Consider the following 22,315-nt stretch of genomic DNA (forward strand, 5'->3'; position numbering starts at 1 on the left):
AATCCATCAGACCAAACCCGACCAGAACCGGGTCAGTTTTGTCTTCTCGGGCCAGTTGGCTTCTTTCGGCATTTCTGTGCAAGCGGGTCACTCCAAGCCACCACGACCCACCAGCCACCTTTACACATGTCCCAAGGGTGTCTAAGAGTCGAGAGGTCCCGTGCAAACTTGCTCGTTTTAGCCCAGCAAGGCGTTTCATCCCGACTGCCCAGTCGGGTCAGCTTTCCTTTACTGTCTTCATTTCTTTTACAGGTCGGGTCGACCCGAGGCTTCTCTCTCCAAATGACCACCACAGCCACCTCCAGGGGTTCCTTAATCACCGTGAGCCACCGCTCATGCATCCAAAAATCACCCAGAGCCACCCCTACAGTCGTGATAACCCATAGTGCTAGTCGGGTTTGTTTTGCCCAGTCGGGTCTGTTTCGTCTTTGCTAACCCGACTTTGCTCTTAATTCTAGGAAAATCTAGGTGTGCACTCCTCACGAAACCACCGCAGCGGGGTTCCACAGCCTCTTGGGAGTAGAAAACGTCCGTGCCGTTTTGGAGAAACCGCCCCAAGCCAGCTGGTCCAGGCAGTTTTCTCCTGCTGCCAATCGGGTCTGCCCAGCGCCAGTCGGGTCTGTCCACTGCGCCCGACTTCAATCCGACTTCTAGTAGCTTGTCCCAAGTTCCAAGAGGCTTTTCCCGCATTCCAGGACTAGGTATGACCATTCTCGACTTAGAGAAGCTAGGTCTTTTACGTTTTCTTGGCATTTGTGGGGCGATAAAGCGGTCCATGATCGGTTTGCATGAAAGTTTGCATTTTTATGTGTTTTCACATCGTATTATGCATTTTTTTATCATATATTATGCAAGCATGACGAGAAGAGGCTTAAGTCGGGATTAGGGAGACCATTCCAACTCGGGAAACCCTAGAGGTCTCTCGGCTTTGCCTCCAAGGGAGTTGGCCGAGAGCTTCCTTGGCCTATTTGGGCCAAAGGTGGCCTCTGCCTTCCCGACTTAAGTCGTTTCCCGAATTTTTTTATGTTTTCCCGCTTCTATGATGTGGGTATCATTTTATCGATTCCGTTAATACCATGTTTGCGCATGTTTGTATGTTAAAACATGTTTTCCGAGATCATGACGGTACTGGCTTTGCAAAACCATGTTATTTATCGTGTTTGATATTTGAGCATGCGATAAATAGTTGAAATCGGGTTAAAGAGACCGCTTGAAACCCAAAACGGGTCAAGGAGGCTCACGACCATCCTAAAAGGGAGAGGGCTGAGAGCTCCTTACCCTTATTCGGGTCAAGGACGACCTTTTTACATCAATGAAATTCGTTTCTCGGATTTTGTGCAATCGCATTTTTAATATCGTCGTAAACCGAGCATTAAAACGCCTTTTAAAATGTTATTTTTCAAGCAATAAGCATGGATTCATGTATCAGTGACCTTTGCGGGTCTATGAGGATCCGAGGGTATTTTGGTCATTTTTGACCAAATTTTCTCAACTTTTTCGGACCCGTCTTGGTTGTTGTTTCACGAATCGTTTTCATCAAATTAAGCTTTTTGGGTATTTAGACTCAATTCGGGCTGTCAATTCATGATATGTATGATTGTTTGTAACCTGCACATTTAATGCATTCGGTAATATTTCATAAGCAATAATCCCACAAACAAGTTAATCTGGACACTTACGCGATTAATCCAATTGGCATTAACAAGCTTGCATGAATTGGCAATTAACTGGTAACTCGCATCGATAAATGGCATAATGATGTTAGTGCCCTTTTCAAAACTCGCATATTTCAAAACCCGAGACGCATAGTCCGATGTAGCACGGACGTCTAGGAGAGACTTGCACGTCCTGACTTGAGATCTTATCTGATTTCAAGTAACTTAAGTCAGGATGCATAAATCCTTTCTAGATCACTTCTGGGATAGATCGACGATTTCTTGGCTTTTTCAAGGTTCTTGCATAACCTTGGCAAATCCAAGGAATTAGTCGGCACCAGTTACGGGCCGAGGTGGCCCGTATCGCATTGTTTCCCTTTTCTAAAAATAATTTTCAAGTTAAGGGCAAAATCGTTTTTTTGCAATTTAGCGACACCCCTAGGGTTAAGATTACAGAAACACTAGGTTTTAGGATAAGGATGGGCTACCTGTGTAGGTACAGGTTCATCTGTATAGCCTTTCTTATCCGATCGATGAGTTTTTGTAATCATAGCATAGTTTCGGGTATTTTAGTCGGGTATTCTAGATCAAAATACAATACCTGACTAAACATGCATTTGACTCAAGCATAAATGGGCAATAGGGGTTAAGGCATTAGGTTTTAGGCTTTTCAGGCAAAGATGCATGTTCTGTAATAATTTGTAAGCACTATAGTATCGCTATACATAACAATTTTAAAAGCAATCCATGCATATGAGACTTGACTACAAACATCATGTCAGTCAAGTTCTCAAAAACAAAGCTGAATGCAAATCCCTTGTCTGCTTATTTGCATGTTGCTTGTTACTTTTATGCTCATTTTTGTTCATGCGGATCGAGCCTGACCCATAGGTCGTATTGCACTTGGGGTCCAATGCCCTAATCATCGATCACGAGGTCCAACGCCCCATTCATTGAGCGCGCAGATGAATTTTGGTTTCACTCTTTTCCTTAAACTCACGGCGAGTTTGAGTGGAATAATAACCGAATGCGAACTGATTGAGATTCAACAATTTGTAATTTGTATTATTATTTTGAGAGCACTGTGAGGGCATTTACTTTGTACATTCATTTCTGTAAGAATCCTGGTCGGTGAATGAACGGTCCAAAAGTTGAACTAATCGAGTCGGTCCAATGCTTGCCCGGAGGAGAGTAAGCTCGAACTGTTGCGGTTTCGATTCACACGAGAATTTGATCATCATGGTTTGATGAATCGTGATGCGAGGATGGTGAACCGATTCCTCGACTTACGGGCCTACCTTTTTCTCGGCTTTTCAATCTGCATCGTTTAGTCCATCGAATTTATGGTGTCAAAACTTGTAAGTCGAGTGTAGCCTAATTCACTTGGTAAATAAACAAAACAGCAAGCCTATCAAGCTAGAGTATGGGATATAGACCAGCATGTAACAGAATCCCCGAACTTGAATTTTTTAGTTTCACAGTGACCAATGCCTTAGCAAAATTAGGTGTACCTTTACCTCTAGACCCGGGTAACTTACCGGCCCTCGACCTTCGAGTCGTAAAATGGTAGGTGGCGACTCCTTCTCACATGTGTCCATCATGCATTCCCGGGAAGGTGGACATTCCCAAGCCGTGCGATTCAGTCGCGCGCATACGGGCCCCAACAAGAGCAAATTCAGTTCCATATAGCTTGGCGACCTCATTGGGGACTATTTTTAGAGGGTTCGGGCTCAATCCCGTTTGCTCGCTTGCTTGAATGTTTATTTACCGCTTTCTGCACATTTATTTTAAGCACATTTACTTCACGCATATTTATTTTTTGCAATTGGATCGCATCATCCTAGCGGTTTCTAGGTACCACACTCGAAATCCCACGGGCGACCAATAGGTTAGGGCATTAGATTTTAGGCTTCTCGAGCAAAAATGCATGTTCTGTAATAATCTGTAGGCACTGTAGTATCGCAATACAGAACAACTTTAAAAGCAATCCAAGCACATGAGACTTGACTGCAGACATCACGTCTGTCAGGTTCTCAAAAACAGAGCCGAATGCTAAAATATTTTAAACACTTTTGTTTGTTTAGAGTAAGACATTTGCATGCTAAAACACGCTGGTCAACAACTTGCTAACTCACGTAAACTTGGCAATAACAAATCCATTTTCTGCTTATCTGCATGTTGCTTGTTACTTTTATGCTCATGTTTGTTCATGTGGGTCAAGCCTGACCCATAGGTCGCATTGCACTTGGGGTCCAACGCCCTAATTATCGATCACAGGGACTGACGCCTCATTCACTTAAACTCGCAGTGAGTCTAAGTGGAATAATAGCTGAATGCGAACTGACTGGGATTCAACCATTTGTAATTTGTAATTTGTAATTTATATTTTTATTTTGAGAGCATTGTGAGGACATTTACTTGGTACATTCATCTTTGTAAGAATCTTGGTCGGTAAGTGAACGGTCTGAGAGTTGAACTAATCGAGTCGGTCCAATGCTTGCCCAGAGGAGAGTAAGCCCAAGTTGTTGTGGTTTCGGTTCACCCGAGAATTTGATCATCATGGTTTGATGAACCGTGATGCGAGGATGGTGAACCGATTCCTCGACTTACGGGCCTACCTTTTTCTCGGCTTCTCAATCCGCATCGTTTAGTCCATCGAATTTATGGTGTCAACACGTGTAAGCCGAGTGCAGTCTAATTCACATGGTAAATAAACAAAATGGCAACCCTCGCAAGCTAGAATACCGAAAGAGCGTGCGGGATATAAGCTTGCATGTAACAGAATCTTCGAACTCGAATTTTTCGGTTCCGCAATGACTAGTGCCTTAGCAAAACTAGGTGTACCTTTACCCTTAGACCCGGGTAACTTACCGACCATCGACCTTCGAGTCGTAAAATGGTAGATTGCGACTCCTTCTCAAGCGTGTCCGTCACGCATTCCAAGGAAGGTAGACACTCCCAAGCCATGCGATTCGTTCGCGCGCATGCGGGCCTCGACAATAGCAAATTCGAGTATGTACATAGGCAATGATCGGGCTTGGTGAATGTAGCCCAATGTCTGAGATAAGCTGTCGCAACTAGAGATTTTCAGCCACGGTATAAACCAGAGCACTATACTTTGCCTCGGTGGAGCTCTTAGAGACTGTTGGTTGTTTCTTGGAGCGCCAATTGATGAGGTTCTATCCAATAAAATATGGCATAACCAGTAGTAAATATTCGGCTATCCGGACTTCCTACCCAATCGGCATCTGCATAGGCTGTAAAATGGAGAGCATAGGCTGTAATATGGAGATCAGTAGACCGATGAAGTGTTAGACCATGCGTATGAGCGCCATGTAAATATCGAAGGATACGTTTGGCAACGTGCAAATGTACAGTGCGAGGTGTATGCATAAACTGACTCACTAGATTAATAGCGTATCAAATATATGGTCGAGTAATGGTGATATACTGCAATGCCCCCACCAACCTCCTATACTCAGAAGGATCCATAAGTAAATCTCCATCTTTTAATGATAAACTAACACGACTAGGAAGGGGAGTTTTGACAGGAGTAAAAGTATTGAGACCAAAACGCCAAAGGACATCAGTAATGTATTTTTGCTAAGACAAGAATAGTGAGTCAGATTTTCTAGTGGCTTGAACTCCAAGGAAAAAGTGTAGTGGACCAAGATCTTTCATGGCAAATTCTCTGTATAAAATGGTAATGAAATGCTAGATTGATTTATATGACTGCTAATGTGGTTCCAAAGAGAAGATCTACAAGATCTCCGAATGACACTTATATGATCTCTCAGTTTATTCAGCCAAAAAAAAACTATCTATATCTATATTATATATTATACATATTATATATATATATATGTGTGTGTGTGTGTGAAAGTATAGACATGGTAGTCTGTCTTGATGACCTCAGAACGTTCGGATCCTGAATGAAATTTTCTAGATTTTTTTTATTTTTTAACTCTTATAATAATTGTTTATGAAAAATAATTTTTTAAGTTTTTTAAAAGATACTTCATGATAGAATCTGAATAAAACAAAATATTTTTCTAATTTTATGACGAGATACCGTTAGTTACATAATATATAATACATCATAATTTTGAATTTTAAAATTGAATGAAAATTTCTAATAAAATATCGATATAAAATAATATTTTTGAAATTTTCTGAAATGAAGTTACTATCTACAAAATATTTAATAATCTTGAACTTTTTCTTTAAGGAAAAAATTTTAATATTTAATGACATCAATTTTATATTAAAATAAATATAAATTTATGTATAATATAAATATATTAAAATGTATATTTCATATGATAACTTTAATATAGTCTTCACTTACTTTATTATTGAAATTCAATTACCATCAGTCATATATATAAAATACCATATATTTTTATTGCTTACTAAATTACAATTTATAACAATTTAAAATACGCATGTAATATATAATAAAATTATTTTAAAAAAAAAGAATTACGTTCTATCCAGTACAACGCACGGACTCTACGATCAGTCGATATTTATTGCTGTTACCAGTGGCCACCTTGATTGGTGGGATGGTCAGTCGGCCATCTGCAATCGGGATCCTCCTCCTCATGGAAGTGTATCGGTCCTTCGACCATGCAAAGGGCTTTTTCTCATTATCTCTCATTAATGACATTTTTTTGCGTCCATAGAAAGTTTAGGGAGTGAAAGTTCGAGCTCCCAAAATTTGGGGAGTCAAAGTGGTGCTCCACCACTGGCCCCAGCGACAGAAGGATTGGTATTTGGCAAGATTTGTTCGTCGACTCGCGTCATAATCGGGTTGGCGGGTTAGTATCCGGATCCGGGTCAAATTGTCGGGGGCAGAGAGTAACGGCAGGTAGAGCAAGAAGGGAAGGAGCACAGAGGCCCTCTTTCATGGCAGAGCATTACATTAGCAATAGCATCCGTCCAATATGAAGCTGCTAATCTCTCTTCCATTAATACCTGTATATTTCTGTAATATCTAGAGAGAGAAGGAGGGAGGGAGGGAGAGAGAGTGAGAGAGACACTTTTAGTAACTCGGTTCCACTCTTTCAAGAAACAGCACCCTTCTTGTGTAATTCATCGAAAAAAAAAGCACCCTTCTTGTGTCTTTTCCCTGTTCTGAAACATTCGGTGGCCATTCCTGCATCTCGAGGTCGGCTTCATCCGTACTAAGACAACTTAGCCGAGAACAGGCCTTTCGGTGGAGGAGCAGAGCAGCTAAATTGTGGGCTTCGCCTCATAACCAACCTCGTCGCTGGGCCTTTCAATTCGATCCCAGAGTTTTTACTATACCAGTTTAGAGAGGTTGAGGTGTGGGTGAAAGCTTCTTATTTCTTAAGCGGGATCTAATGGCAGGGTCCGGAGGCAGATGGAGGGGTTGGAAGTGTTTTGCAGTGATAGTGGTCGGATTCCTCGTGATAGCAGCCCTCTTCGCCTCGGCAGAAGATGGAGCCGACAGAGACGCTCTGAGAACCAAAACCGACAGAGACGCTCTGAGAACCAAAACCGACGATTCGCAGTCGCTTCTCGCCAGCATACGGAACTTCCTGTGGCAGAAGCGGAGAGTAGGCTACACCCGTGTTTGGCCGGTAAAGACGTTACTTATATTGTATGCTCCGAGTCTAATTTTATCTGATGAGAAGTTCTTAATATCTGTTTGGACTTTACTGTTTGGTTGGTTATTTAATGCAAAAGGCAGAACTACTTCGGATCATGACTCAGATAACTTTTGGACGTGCTGCAGTTAATTTAATCCTCCAATTGATAGAAAGAGACTTTCTATTTGTGTATCGAAACTCTTTCTAATACTGGATAGGAGATCAAGAAGTAGTAGTATCGTGTCAGACCCAGTTTGATTGCTTTTTGCAACCTCTTGATGTTGGATCCGCAGGCAATGAAATTCGGTTGGAAAATCGTGGTCGGAAGCATAATCGGGTTCTTAGGAGCGGCATTCGGGAGTGTGGGAGGAGTTGGAGGTGGCGGTATCTTTGTCCCCATGCTTAATCTCATCATCGGTTTTGACGCCAAGTCGTCGACTGCAATATCAAAATGTAAGAGACTTATCCGGAAAAAAGAAAAGTCATAAATTAAAGAGAGATACTGGGTTCCGTCATTTTCCTTTTGTGGGATTTACAGAATGCCCATCACTTCAATGGACAAATCTTATTTGACTCTACAACCATCATCCTGATCTGTGTAGCTGTTTGAACTCAAAACCTTTGTTCGTAGTGGAGGGTCTGTGTATCTTGACTCTGAGGCTACAAGCATCCAATTATCTCATGTCATGTCTTCATCTGACAAGCTTAATATTCCGAACTAGTCTTACTGTTGACGAAGATCAATTCCTCCATTCAGTCAATTCCGCACTACTTTGGCTACATGTTTAAAGATTTGGTCAGTTCAAAACTAAGCGTGACATCATTATACCATGATGGTCTAATCAGGTATGATCATGGGAGCGGCAGCTTCAACAGTTTACTACAACCTTAATCTGAGGCACCCGACGCTCGACTTGCCAATCATCGATTATGACCTGGCCCTTCTCTTCCAACCGATGCTCGTGCTTGGTATTAGTATTGGAGTTGCCTTCAATGTTGTATTTGCCGACTGGATGATCACAGTCCTGTTGATCATCCTCTTCTTAGGTAAATCAGTAACATATGAGTTTTGATCAGGCAGAAAAGAGTATTACCACAATGAATGACACCTTCCAGTATAAATCTCGACTTGCAGTCACATCTACGAAAGCATTCATGAAGGGTGCCGAGACTTGGAAGAAGGAAACCACAATGAAGAAGGTAATCCCTCAAGTTCCTCTAATGTCTTTTCAGGTGAAATAAGTTCTGGCTCATTTTGAATGTTTGCTCTCATAGCTAATATTTTCTTTCTCGGTACCATTTCGCAGGAAGCGGCTGCACTCGTGGAATCAAATGGTGAGGGACCCATCTTTCGCATTTACGTGCTTCATTTACTTTTTCTCCATCAATTCTACATCCTAGAAATCTCGAATGTGCTGAGAAGATCTTTTCTGGTAATCTTCTGATCTTTAATTAGGGAATGGAGCTGAGGACGTAAAATTTAAGCCTCTTCCTGGAGAACCGGCCAATGGCAATGGAACGGAGGCCACTGAAACTAAACGAACAAAGGTGACTTAGAGATACTGACACTTCTGTTAATTTCGACCAATTACACACACTTAGTGACATCAAATGAACTTCATTATACTATCTCAGGTCTCTGTCATGGAGAACATTCCGTGGAAGGAATTTGGAGTCCTTTGTGCAGTTTGGGTGATCATCCTCGGTTTGGAAGTCGGGAAGGTTCTCTCCGATAGCTCTTCTCTTTGTCAGTTTTTAAATTTGATTGTGAAGAACAAACACTGATACTGAAGCTTCATGTGCATTTGGGCATGCAGAATTACAGTACCGAGTGTTCGGCATTATACTGGGTATTGAACCTGGGGCAGGTAACTTCCAAACCTACGATCATCAGGATACTTCCCTGAGACATCAGAATCAGTAATAATGTTGTTGGTGTACTTTGCAGATACCGGTGGCAGTAGGAGTGTCGGGTTACCAGGCAGTGTGCCTGTACACAGGGAAGAGAGTGATTGCATCGAAGGGAGAAGAGGGCACTGACTGGAAAGTTCATCAGTTGGTTCTGTACTGCTTATGTGGGATGGCTGCCGGTATGGTTGGTGGGTTGCTTGGTCTCGGTGGAGGGTTCATTTTGGGTCCACTTTTTCTCGAGCTAGGAATTCCTCCCCAGGTCAGTCGGTCTGAGCCCCTTTAAATCATGAGCTTTTTAACTTTTCAGCACAATGAGCTGCGATCCTTGCAATTAGAAGTAGTCTGAAACATGAATAATCATTGGTATGAATACGAAGCATAACAAACAGGCAAGTCGGACTTGATCATAGAGCAACATAATTGAACATTTGACTGTCACAATTGCTTGAGGTTGCCATTCTCTCTCCTGTGAAAATCGGCACGAAGATGAAAATGTTGACTGTGTTGTTACTGTCTGTGCAGGTATCAAGTGCCACTGCTACTTTTGCTATGACATTTTCTTCGTCCATGTCTGTCATAGAATACTACCTTCTTAAACGTTTCCCCGTTCCATACGGTGAGTACTATCCTCTGACTGGAACATTTTCCATTGATTACACTCATCACGGTTCAACCTGCTCCATTTTTTTCAGATAAGATTTTTCTTTTCAATGATCAGCCTATGTTGTGTTACCTTGCAGCTCTTTACTTCATTGCTGTTGCAACAGTCGCTGCCTTCACAGGACAGCACATTGTGCGGAAGATAATCACCATTCTCGGGAGAGCATCTCTCATCATTTTCATCCTCGCCGGAACAATCTTTATCAGTGCAATAGCTCTAGGTAATATGTCTCTTCGAAGAGCTATTCCATTAATTATAGATCCTCTCCTGTGCAACACACATAAACGACCAACCCTCACAGGTGTACGTAGTCACGTTCAACCCAGTTCTTATCTTTGTTCTTCCAAGTTATGCAAAAAAGTAGCTTGGACATAATTCCTTAAAGCTCGAACAATTTCTGCATAATCTGCAGTAACGTTCTGATCAGACGTCCTTTGTCCACTGTGGTCTTTTGTTTCGCAGGTGGAGTCGGTATAGCAAAAATGATTGAAGCCATAGAGGAACATGCCTATATGGGATTTGAGAACCTATGCACATATGATTCTTGAAGAAGATTAATGTTTCGTCAGCTTCATAGATAGTCATGTAACACTCAATTAATTAGCATATAGAAAAAGAGGGCTTCGTCTTCCTTTGATATGAGTCCTCGGGTTTGTTGTCTAGCTAGTTGTATAAAGAAATGAAATAATTGTTTATTTCGGTGATTCTTTTTAATGATAAATGATTAATCTAGCTCGCGAAAATATATAAGTCAACCTGAAAATCATGAAGTCAATGATCCCATCCTCGGGATTCTTGACAATAATGTCAAGAAAATATCTCTTCGAGTAAGAATGACACCGAACAAGACAGTTTATCAACCTTTTCAACGTTGTATCCTACAATATGTATATTAATTTAGCCTATTTCCACGAAATTCTTCATTCGTGCGACGAGGATTTTCCCTTCAGCCCGTAGTGAACTGTCTCTTTGAATCTCTCTATTAATACAAATTTAGACTTTTTTTTCCAAATTTTCATAATATATTTACACTTTTAATATATGTTCCCGATGAGACTTTTACAAGTTTTTAAAGATAGTCGTTAATGTAACTACTCCCAACATTTTGTATTATAAAATTATGATATCGATAATAGTCCAAGCAATGCGTGAGTTTTATGACTAGTTGAAATAATTTTATCGTATAGCAAGAAAAAGAAAATATTTTTAAGTTGCAGCAGAAATCGAAATAATTTCACCATATAGCACAAAAAAATAATTTTTTCCACACCACAATATGTAGTCTATATTCCGTTAAACCCCCGATCTACATTTTCAGCTGGCTCAGGCCATACCGACGACGTCGATAGGGGCATGCAGGGCTAGCGGGATTACCCCACTCTCCCAGTTTATCTGATCAGCTAAGATCGCTCAAATTGTAGGGGTGTCGACGCGTTCATAGACCATCCAAATCCGAATCGACATCTCTGGCTAGTTTGAACCGGTCGGTGACATGAACTGAGAGTGGGTGGCTGGCGGCAATACCTCCACCCCTTCTCTTATCCCTTGGTTATTATTTTTTAAAATAGTATTATTTTAATTTTGATTTAATTTATTTTTGATCTATCAAGTATTCATCGAAGAAAAATTGTCCAAAAAAAGCCACAAATCAGCTTTTTATCCATTTCATGACGGAATATAGGCAACGTGAAAAAAAAATTATTTTTTTCATGCAATATGGTGAAATTGTTTTGAATTGTGCTACAACATGAAAATTTTCATTTTTTTCGTATTATATGATGAAATTATTTTGATTTGTACTGTAGCGTCAAAAAGTTCACCGAGTTGTGTTGTACAATGTAATTTTCCAATCATAAAATACAAATTTTTAAAATCATTGGGGAGGGGGCCATTGGCCACGCCTATGGTCACTGCCAACCTTGACGAGAGGGGTGGTGGCTAATGGGGAGCCGCCATCCTCCCAAATAAAAAAAAAATCCAAAAATCATCAAGTAAGGTGGATTGTTGGCCACATTTACAAGCACCACCCCCGGAGCGATATTGTTAGCGACTATTGAAGTTGAGAGCACCCTTAGGTCACTGCAATTTCAAAATTCGTCAGTGAACTCATCTAGGTTGGCGGGGGATGCCGGAGAGACACGCACTCGTAGCGACACCTTGGCTTGACAAGGGATTCTTTGTGGGATTCTTTAGATTTTCTATTTTTAAAAGTTATTTTATTTATTCTTTTACATATTTTAATTGTAAGTGGAGAACATTTCATAGCATTAACGTCCACGTCAATATCAGTTAATCCTTAGTGATGGAACGGACCGAAAGTGTGTAACGGACAAAACAATATTGGACTGAATTGGCCACTTTGATACTTATGAGATGAAAAGTGAGAAAGTGGCTAACTTATAGGACTGCGCTATAATTTTTCTCAATTTTTTTAATCCTCGGTTATGGCATGATAAGAAGAAAATCCATCAAGATTGAAGGTACGACCCTGTCGGTGTGAAGGCACGAACGGCATCTCTGTTGCCCCGTTGAGGGGCCTTTACCGCTGACCAGCCCACACCAAGGGGAGGTTGCTGCCCTCCCTTCACGATTCAAGGGTTTTTCCTTTTTTATTTTCTGTTTTATTTAGTTTAGTTTTTTTTTCTAATATTTTTTTAAAATTTTTTAAATTTTTATTTCGATATCATTCAAAACGATGTCGTTTTGATTATTTTATATTATTTGTTGCTGCCGTTAGTCCACGTGTATGTCCACGTCAAACTTCCGTCACGGCTCTAACGGGAAAGTTGACGGCGGGACATATTTGTCAGACAAAATTATCTTTGGAGGGAAAAAAATGTTGGCTAAAATTATAAATGTGTTGGCTGCTTTCAAGGACAAAATTGACTGTTTTATCTTTTATTTTTAGTAAATGAGGAGATCGAACCTCAAAAAAAAAAAGAAAAAACAGAAAAAGTAAAAGTTCATTTTTTTTCGATTACAATAGGAGGCTCATGGTCTAGTATAAGGAAATGGAAAAGAAATCTAAATAAATGGGCATAGGTAGTCCCACTGATGAGAATCGAACTTGGAATCTATAAGTTACTAGATGAGAGTGTTAGTTACTGCACTACATCACTTATCAAGTAAAGACTAACTTTAATTTACATAATTTATCGTATAAAACGCTGAAGGCTACCCTAAATATGAACAGTATATGCATGTGAGTTCAACAAGGGACTATGCATGAAAATTCGAGCACAGTGATCTTCAGTTCCCTTATTTATTTATTTGTTCTTATTGCCCTCTATTGTCAGCCTCCATGTATTATATAATTGAAGGAGTTGTTAAGAGAGCCTCCCGTTGTATCAATGACGACGTGTTACTTCAGCATTTTGAAAGATTCAAAGTTCCTGGCAGCATTTTCGGAGATATCCAGCTCTTATGAAGTGTCTTTTCATGTTCGTTGCGTTAAAAGCATATAATTAAGTTTGCATTATCTTTTATAATTTTCACCCAACCTCTTCATTCATGTAGAAGACACTCTTTAATGATATCATTAATGAATTTAGAATTTTCCAAAAATTTTATTCAACAACTGTACAACCTGTTTATGTTTTCCAAAAAATGCAAGTATTTTCGCAAACGCGCGGGTTGAAGGACTAGTTTTTCGAGAAACGAGTCTTGGTACAGTGGCGCATAGCGTCGATTTAGAACGAAGATGTCCTAGTTTTTTTTTTGAAGTGAATCCTGATATTTAGAAGCTCAATTGGATTCCTACTATTTCAGTCGAGTCGGATCGGCCTAGTAAAGGGTAAAGCTCTCGCAGCGTGGATTTTCTATATTCACAAGGACTTGAACCCGATATCTTACTTCAGCGGAACAAGCGTCAAACCGCTTAAACCAACCCAAATTGGTAAAGAAGAGGTCCTGATTTCGATTCTCACTAGTGGGACTTATGTACCCCTTTATTGTTTTAATTTATATTCTTGTTATAGACCCGTGGGCACCCCATATGGCCCCAAAAAAGGATTAGTTTTTGATGAGTTTAACCTTTAATTGATTAGAGACAGGAAATGTCTTAAATTCGGACGTTGATTGGCCCCTTCATTATTGGATCCTGCTTCGTATAATTGTGGGGCCTTATCTTACGGACGCCTCAGTTTTTTTGTTTTAATTTTTTTTTAAAAGGAGCATGATTCCGGCAATCGGGTCAAGCCGAGGAACATGGATCCTAAACCAGTCTTGAAATTGGATCTTCCGGGAAGATTCTTCCATATGCTTAATTAACTACATATGCTTAATTGTTTATACTTATGCGTTTCTGCCAAAAGCACGTGTATGAATTTATGAATGCAGAGTCTTGACTCTCTGAAAGAGCACACAACTAATCTTCAGCTGCTTGGCCATAAACATACTTAATCGCGTCTGCCAATCTTTTTTTTTTTCTAAATGGAATTCAATAAAAAATGGTTAGGTGTATAAATGAAAGGGAAAAAAAAAGAAATAAAGAAAAGATGTTTGGGGTCTAATGGAACATCTCGACTGAATCTCCGGATTTACTCAATAATTAATGTTTGTTTTGGATCTTCAGCATCGAATTGTGTTGGATCTAGGCTTCGAATTATGAAATAGATAAAACAATTCGGGCATATTTCCATTATTTCATAGGATGGGAAAGATTACTTTCATTTTATCATCTTGTTGGACGAGGTCAATCATGGATGGTGCCATCATTGTCCAAGTAAATGATTAGTCATTTTCATTCATGGATTGCAATTAACCAGTACACAAGTTATTAAAGAGTGAACTGGCATTATATAAGCCAAATGTTTATTTAGTTTTCACCCCAAAAGAATGCGAGATCAATTGAATCTTTTGATGATAAATAAATAGAGTTGAGTTTAAGATATTAATTTTTTTTTCATATTGGAATTTAAGTAATTCTTTATTTTACCACTTAAGTTATTACTTGACAAGGACTATCTTTTTTTCTCGAGTTAAAGAATTGCACAATAAATTTGTGGCGATGTTTTTCTTTTTAGTTGATAAAGCACTTTTCGGAAAATTCGATCTTGACTCTCCAAAATTGGGACTTAAAACTTCAGACCCTAAACTTTCAAAGGAAATTGATTTTCCAAATTTTCCAAACTTTCAAGTACTTACACACTTTACCTCCCAAAACCGCTACGCGTTATAGAGGCACCTAACCTGAAGTCGGAATATAATAAATGAAAATATGATATTATAAATGTACGAACCCGAATGTGCTGATAATAAAAGTAAAAGAAGTTGACGAAATTAGTATGATTCTTTTTTAAAAAAAAAAATTGGGCAAATTCATCCTTCAAACTGTGGTCCTAAAACCTTGGACTACTAGATTGATTCATGCGACTGCTAATGTGGTTCCCAGGAGAAGATCTACAAGATTTCCTCATGACACGAATCTATCTCTCAGTTTATTCAACAAAAAAAAAAATTCATTTGTATCTATATAATATGTTGTATATATGAAAGCAAAGACATGGCAGTTTTGTCCTTATGGCCTTAGAACGTTCGGATCTTGAATGAAATTTTATCGATTATTTTGAATTTTATAATTCTTATTATAATTTTTAATTCAAAATAATTTTTTTAAGTTTTTCAAAGATATTTCATGATGGAATCCGAATAACACAAAATATTTATCTAATTTTTTGATGAGATACTGTTAACTATATAAAGTATAATAAATCAAAAATGAATTAATGATTTTTTTTACTCCATTCTACTCCACTCATGTAGGAAAAAATAGGTTAGATGGGGCAATATATTATTAAAAAATTAATTCTAATAATAGTTAAGAAAATGTCAATGTGAGGATATATTATTAAATTAGAGAAAAAGACAAAAAAATATGTATATATGGATGTAAAAATAAATAGATGAATTTATTGTTAAAAAATTGGTTGTAATAATTGTTTGAAAAATGCATGTCTGATAATTTATTTTTAAATGGGAGAAAAATATAGAAAAAATATTGATTATGTTGTTGAATTAAAAGAATAATGGAGTGGAGTGTGATATATTTTGAATCAAACGCCACCTTAGTAAAATATTCATATAATATAGGAGAATTTACCTAAAATGGTCCATGGTTTACCCATTTTGTCAAATTTATTATATGTTTTTTTTGTCAAATCTATCATATGGTTTACTTTTTATATCAAATCTATCCCGGCGTTATCTTTTCCATCGACATCTAACGGTCGTGCTGATGTGGCGCCCACGTGGCAAGTGTGGCCCACTATCTCTCCACGTGCCACATCAGCACGGCCGTTAGATGTCGACGGAAAAGGTAATACCGAGATAGATTTGATGCAAAAAGTAAATCATGTGATAAATTTGACCAAAAAAAAAGCATATGATAGATTTGACAAAACGGTTAAACCATTGGCTATTTTAGATAAAAATCCCTATAATATAATAATTTTGAAACTTTTGGAAACGAGTTCATTATCTACCTAAGATTTTATGATCTTCAATCTTTTATTTAAGTTAGAAAATTAATTTTTAATTATCTAATTTTTATTTAAGGGTTGGCGGTTTTGTATCCGGATCCGGGTCAAACTGCCAGGAGCAGAGAGGAACGGCAGGTAGAGCAAGGAGGGACAGAGCACAGAGGCCCCCTTTCATGGCAGATCATTACATTAGCAATAGCATCCATACAATATAAAGCAACTGATCTCTGTTCCATTAAGACCTCTATATCTCTGCAATATCTAGAGAGAGAGGGAGGGAGAGAGAGAGAGAGAGAGAGAGAGAGAAGCAGACATTCGGTGACTTGGTTCCACTCTTCCGAGGAACAGCACCCTCGTTGTGTCTCTCCCCTGTTCTGAAACATTCGGTGGCCATTCCGGCATCTCGAGGGCGGCTTCATCAGTACTAAGTCAACTCAGCCGAGAGCAGCCAGCTCGACGGAGGAGCAGAGCAGATAAATTGTGGGCTTTGCCTCGTCGCCGAACTCGTGGCTGAGCCAGTTTTTCGTATACCAGTTTAGAGAGGTTGAGGAGTAGGTGAAAACCTCTGATATCATAAGTGGGATCTCATGGCGGGGGTCGGAGGCAGATTGAGGGGTTGGAAGTGTTTCGCGGTGATAGTGGTCGGGTTCCTCGTTATAGCAGCCCTTTTCGTTTCAGCAGAAGAGGGAACCGACAGAGACGCTCCGAGAGCCAAAACCGATGACTCGCAGTCGCTCCTCACCAGCATACGGAACTTCCTGTGGCAGAAAGGGAGAGTGGGCTACACACATGTTTGGCCGGTAAAGACGTCACTTATTTTGTATCATAGGCTACTTTTCTCTGATGAAAAGTTCTTCAGATCTGTGTGGGCTTTACTCTTTGATTGGTTATTTAATGCAAAAGGCAGATCCACCTTGGAGTTCAAATAATCATGACTCGGATAACTTTTTGACGTGGAACACTTAATTTAATCCTCAAACTGATAGAAAGAGTTCTCTATTTGGTTACCGAAACTGTTTCTAACACCGGATAGGAGATCAAGAAGGAGTAGTATGTCCAACCCAGTTCGATTGTTTTTTGTGACTTCTGATGTCGGATCTGCAGGCAATGAAATTCGGATGGAAAATTGTGGTTGGAAGCATAATAGGGTTCTTCGGAGCGGCTTTCGGGAGTGTGGGAGGTGTCGGAGGTGGCGGTATCTTTGTCCCCATGCTTAATCTTATCATCGGTTTTGACGCCAAGTCGTCAACTGCGATATCGAAATGTAAGAGACCGATCCCAAAACAGAAAAGTCGTAAATTAAAGAGTGAAACTGGGTTCCGTCATTTTCCTTTTCTGGGATTTACAGAATGCCCATCACATCAATGGACAAATCTTATTTGACCCGGCATCCATCATCCTGATCTGTTTAGTACCTGCTTGAAATCAAAACGGTTGTTCGTAGCGGAGAGTCTGGATCCTGACTCTGAGGCTACAAGCACCCGATTATCTCATATCGGGTCATCTGTTTATTGATAAAGATATTAGTGATTAAAACGTCTTCATCTGGCAGGCTTAACTCAGATTCCAAATTAGTCTTACTGTTGACAGTGATCAATTCCTTCTATTCATTCAATTCCCCGTGACTTTGGCTACATGTTTAAAGTTTCGGTCAGTTCAAAAATAAGTGTAACATTATTATACCGTGTTGGTCTGACCAGGTATGATCATGGGAGCGGCTGCTTCAACAGTGTATTACAACCTTAAGCTGAGACACCCGACCCTTGACATGCCCATCATTGATTATGACCTTGCCCTTCTTTTCCAACCGATGCTCGTGCTCGGTATCAGTATTGGAGTTGCCTTCAATGTCATATTTGCCGACTGGATGATCACGGTCCTGCTGATCATCCTCTTCTTAGGTAAATCAGTAACATATGAGTTTTGATCAAGCTGAAAACAGTATTACCTTAATGAATGACACCTTTCAGTATAAATCTCAACCTGCAGGCACATCTACGAAAGCATTCATGAAGGGTGTCGAGACTTGGAAGAAGGAAACCATACTGAAGAAGGTAATCCCTCAAGTTCCTCTGATGTCTTTTCAGGTGAAATAAGTTCTGGCTCATTTTGTATGTTTGCTCTCATAGCAAATATTTTCTTTCTCGGTACTGTTTCGCAGGAAGCGGCAAGGCTCTTGGAATCAAATGGTGAGGGACCCATCTATCACATTTACGTACTTCGTTTACTTTTTCTCCATCAATTCAACATCCTAGAAATCTCGAATGTGCTAAGAAGATCGTTTCTGGTAATCTTCTTTTCTTTAATTAGGGAATGGAGCTGAGGACGTAGAATATACGCCCCTTCCTGGAGAACCGGCCAATGGCAATGAAACGGAGGCCCCTGAAACTAAACGAACAGAGGTAACTTAGAGATATTAACACAGACCATAATTTCTACCGATACACACACTTAGTGACATGAACTGAATTTCATTATACTATCTCAGGTCTCTATCATTGAGAACGTTCGGTGGAAGGAATTTGGAATCCTTTGTGCAGTTTGGGTGATCATCCTTGGTTTGGAAATCGGGAAGGTTCTCTCCCATAGCTCTTCTCTTTGACAGTTTTTGAATTTGATTGTGAAGAACAAACACAGATACTAAAGCTTCATGTGCATTTGGGCATGCAGAATTACACTACCACGTGTTCTGCATTATACTGGGTATTGAACCTGGGGCAGGTAACTTCCAAACCTACGATCATTGGGATACTTCCTTGAGAAATCTGAATCAGTAATAATGTTTCTGGTTGTACTTTGCAGATACCGGTGGCAGTAGGAGTGTCGGGTTACCAAGCAGTGTGCCTGTACACAGGGAAGAGAGTGATTGAATCGAAGGGAGAAGAGGGCACCGACTGGAAAGTTCATCAGTTGGTTCTGTACTGCTTATGTGGGATGGCTGCTGGTATGGTTGGTGGGTTGCTTGGTCTCGGTGGAGGGTTCATTTTGGGTCCACTTTTTCTCGAGCTGGGAATTCCTCCCCAGGTCAGTAGGTCTGAGCCCCTTTAATTCATGAGCTTTTTAACTTTTCAGCACAATGAGCTGTGATCCTTGCAATTAGAAGTAGTCTGAAACATGAATAATCATTGGTAAGAATACGAAGCATAACAGACAGGCAAGTCGGACTTGATCATAGCAAAACATAATTGAACATTTGACTGTCACAATTGCTTGAGGTTGCCATACTCTCTTCTGTGAAAATTGGTGCGAAGATGAAAATGTTCATCGTGTTGTAACTGTCTGTGCAGGTATCAAGTGCCACTGCTACTTTTGCTATGACATTTTCTTCATCCATGTCTGTCGTAGAATACTACCTTCTTAAACGTTTCCCTGTTCCATACGGTGAGTACTATCCTCTGACTGGAACATTTTCTATTGATTATACTCATCATGATTCAACCTGCTTCATTTTTTTCTGCTAAAATTTTTTTTATCGATGATCAGCCTATGTTATGTTACCTTGCAGCTCTTTATTTCATTGCTGTTGCCACAGTCGCTGCCTTCGCAGGGCAGTATATTGTGCGGAGGATAATCACCATTCTCGGGAGAGCATCTCTCATCATTTTCATCCTCGCCGGAACAATCTTTATCAGTGCAATTTCTATCAGTGCAATTTCACTAGGTAAGATGTCTCTTCGAAGAGCTATTCCATTAATTATAGATCTTCTCCTGTGCAACACACATAAACAACCAACTCTCAGAGGTGTACGTAGTCACGTTCAACCCGGTTCTTCCCTTTGTCTTTCGAAGTTATACAAGAAAGCAGCTTGGACATAATTCTTGAAAGCTGGAACAATTTCTGCACAATCTGCAGTAACTTTCTGATGTCCTTTGTCAATCGTGTGGTGTCTTGTTTGGCAGGTGGAGTCGGTATAGCAAAAATGATTGAAGACATAGAGGAACATGCCTATATGGGATTTGAGAACCTATGCACATATGGTTCTTGAAGAAGATAGTATCGCCGCCTTCGCTTTCACCTAATTTCCAGTTCAATTTTCTTTTTCCCAGGCTAAATTTTTCGCTCTGTATTTCGTACCGCTCCTGAAGTTTCAGGACGAACCCCGACGTGTTTCCTTTCTTTTCCGCCACACATTAAGGATCTTATTCTTAGACTTGATAATTTAATCATCCGTCTTGGTTTCGTGCTTGTGTTCTCGATCACATCTTCAATTATTCTTTCCTTGGAATTTATTTGGTAGCAAGACGAGGACCTTCCGTGGAGAAGTTCAACTCCCTTGAATTGACTGATTTTTAATATCTAATGTTGTCTTGGCCAACTAATATCTAATGTTGCCACATCCAATTAAGTCATTGTATTTTTTCTTAGGTGGTTGAGTTTTCGGACTTCATTTGAAGCTCACAAATTATTATTATTATTATTATTATTATTATTATTATTATTATTATTATTATTATTATTTTCATTACAAAGCACGCCCATGAGTCTAGTAAAAGAAAATAAAAAACTAAATAAAATGGTACAAAAAGTCCCGCTAACAAAATTGACTCTGTAATCGGTTTATTCTTAATACGACGCTCGTTACTGCGTCACATCTGTATATCCAATTTATTTAGTCTTGGACGTTGCCTTCTCCTACACTTCTAAGATCCACTTTTTCGGTGATAAATACTTTTGGATTGATAAATATACGTCGAATTAACCAAACTGACCCACTAAGCGTGGATTTTACTCTGTAGTCACAGCAAATCTGAGGGTATTGGATTTGATTAGGTGCAATCGTAAGCTTCAATGGATATTGACACCAAGGTCAGCATCTGCATGTAAAATAATAATTCCCAATCGTCCCGTTTTCCTACCGAAAAAGAAATTCCCTGTCAAGTCAGCGTTCTAATCTCTCGTTTTCACTTGATTAGGTGCATATGAATTCGACTCCACCTGATAATTCAAGAAGTTCTATGGTGCTGGAACGACACTGCCTTTACCCCAAGTATCGTCCAATAGGATGATCCCAAGGAGAGAGAATGAGAACTCCGAGGAATTTAGCTTAGTAGTAAAGAGCAGCTTAAGTATCAATTCGATTCTCGGTTCGAAACTCCTTGAAATCACCAGAGCGTTTTTGGCATAATTACCCGTTCCGTGCGCCGCCGGAGATTTACGGAGTCTCGGGAATTAGTCGGACGAAATCCAGATACTCCGGGTTAGCAAAAAAATGGAGAGAGAATGAGACAAAGTGGGGTCTTTGCAGAAGGGGCTAGTAATACCCCGGTTGTTATTGTGGTTATAAATAAATGTATACACCGAATTTTTAGGAATATATATATCGTTTAAAATGGAAATTAACCCTTTAATTATGTATTAATTTTATTTTCATAAATCTTTTGCTCGTGACTTAATTATAGAATATCAGCATTATTAAATTATCCGTAAATTTTAAGAAAATGTGATGATGCATGATTTTTGACTCCTTTATAACTATTTATGGTATTGCGGCTTGGATTCCGCTTCTTCTCTTAAGTTTCAGGCCAGCATTACTATGCTACTCTTTGTCGACATGATTGGGACTTCCTTACCCCATTTTTGCTTGATGTAACATTTTTTTTTTGTTTTCTCCTGTTGACCTGTTACTCCGCCTTGTTCATCGAAAAAAATATTCAGGACGTTACAAAGGGGTATGATGGCTTCCCAATACCTTGACAACTCATACTCAACCAATAATCTGATCTAAATCCCTATTATTTTCATGCAGTTACATTTAAGGGCTCATTTAGTTGCCAGAATGGGCTGTCCGGCTCCGGGTTACGTACAGAAGGTCCCCTCCTTGGTTGCAATATTGGGTCCATAAAGAGATTTTGGGGCTAGTTTTGGTCCAATGAGGAAACATTGTTCCAAATCATGCGGTTCATAATAGCCATTCTGGCCCATTAGACTTAAAACACATGAAATACCACTTTCACCTTCAATTATTCATTTGATTTTTCTTTTTGTATGGCATC

The 22,315-nt window shown here is 39.5% G+C and overlaps 2 protein-coding genes across 5 annotated transcripts; both read left to right on the plus strand.

Moving 5' to 3' along the window:
* Window positions 1-6,530: 6,530 nt before the first annotated feature.
* Window positions 6,531-10,574, plus strand: LOC116201851 (sulfite exporter TauE/SafE family protein 3-like). Of its 3 annotated transcripts, XM_031533282.1 has the most exons (13): window positions 6,534-6,897; window positions 7,029-7,261; window positions 7,564-7,723; window positions 8,117-8,317; window positions 8,406-8,470; window positions 8,578-8,605; window positions 8,727-8,818; window positions 8,906-8,992; window positions 9,088-9,138; window positions 9,219-9,440; window positions 9,704-9,797; window positions 9,922-10,062; window positions 10,305-10,546. In XM_031533282.1, the coding sequence occupies exons 3-13, from the start codon at window positions 7,567-7,569 to the stop codon at window positions 10,388-10,390; spliced, it is 1,224 nt and encodes a 407-aa protein (XP_031389142.1). In that variant the 5' UTR covers window positions 6,534-6,897; window positions 7,029-7,261; window positions 7,564-7,566; the 3' UTR covers window positions 10,391-10,546. The 3 variants fall into 3 exon arrangements, with proteins under 3 accessions (XP_031389141.1, XP_031389140.1, XP_031389142.1); XM_031533281.1 differs by having other exon boundaries at window positions 6,531-7,261; window positions 8,117-8,239; window positions 8,352-8,470; XM_031533280.1 differs by having other exon boundaries at window positions 6,533-7,261; window positions 10,305-10,574.
* Window positions 10,575-16,495: 5,921 nt separating this feature from the next.
* LOC116200762 (sulfite exporter TauE/SafE family protein 3-like) lies at window positions 16,496-20,507 on the plus strand. Of its 2 annotated transcripts, XM_031531651.1 has the most exons (12): window positions 16,503-17,121; window positions 17,426-17,585; window positions 18,022-18,222; window positions 18,311-18,375; window positions 18,483-18,510; window positions 18,632-18,723; window positions 18,810-18,896; window positions 18,992-19,042; window positions 19,124-19,345; window positions 19,609-19,702; window positions 19,827-19,982; window positions 20,222-20,507. In XM_031531651.1, the coding sequence occupies exons 1-12, from the start codon at window positions 16,909-16,911 to the stop codon at window positions 20,305-20,307; spliced, it is 1,455 nt and encodes a 484-aa protein (XP_031387511.1). In that variant the 5' UTR covers window positions 16,503-16,908; the 3' UTR covers window positions 20,308-20,507. The 2 variants fall into 2 exon arrangements, with proteins under 2 accessions (XP_031387512.1, XP_031387511.1); XM_031531652.1 differs by lacking the exon at window positions 17,426-17,585 and having other exon boundaries at window positions 16,496-17,121.
* The last annotated feature ends 1,808 nt before the right edge of the window (window positions 20,508-22,315 follow it).

Source organism: Punica granatum, chromosome 3 (assembly GCF_007655135.1).
Source record: "Punica granatum isolate Tunisia-2019 chromosome 3, ASM765513v2, whole genome shotgun sequence".
Taxonomy (NCBI): Eukaryota; Viridiplantae; Streptophyta; class Magnoliopsida; order Myrtales; family Lythraceae; genus Punica; species Punica granatum.

Bases quoted from the DNA above. Each gene is read 5' to 3' on its own strand.
- LOC116201851 (XM_031533280.1), top strand. From the start codon at position 7,022: ATGGCAGGGTCCGGAGGCAGATGGAGGGGTTGGAAGTGTTTTGCAGTG. The intron at 8,471-8,577 runs GTAATCCCTCAA...ACCATTTCGCAG, and splicing joins AGGAAACCACAATGAAGAAG to GAAGCGGCTGCACTCGTGGA. The intron at 10,063-10,304 runs GTAATATGTCTC...TTTGTTTCGCAG, and splicing joins TATCAGTGCAATAGCTCTAG to GTGGAGTCGGTATAGCAAAA.
- LOC116200762 (XM_031531651.1), top strand. From the start codon at position 16,909: ATGGCGGGGGTCGGAGGCAGATTGAGGGGTTGGAAGTGTTTCGCGGTG. The intron at 18,223-18,310 runs GTAAATCAGTAA...CTCAACCTGCAG, and splicing joins GCTGATCATCCTCTTCTTAG to GCACATCTACGAAAGCATTC. The intron at 19,983-20,221 runs GTAAGATGTCTC...CTTGTTTGGCAG, and splicing joins TATCAGTGCAATTTCACTAG to GTGGAGTCGGTATAGCAAAA.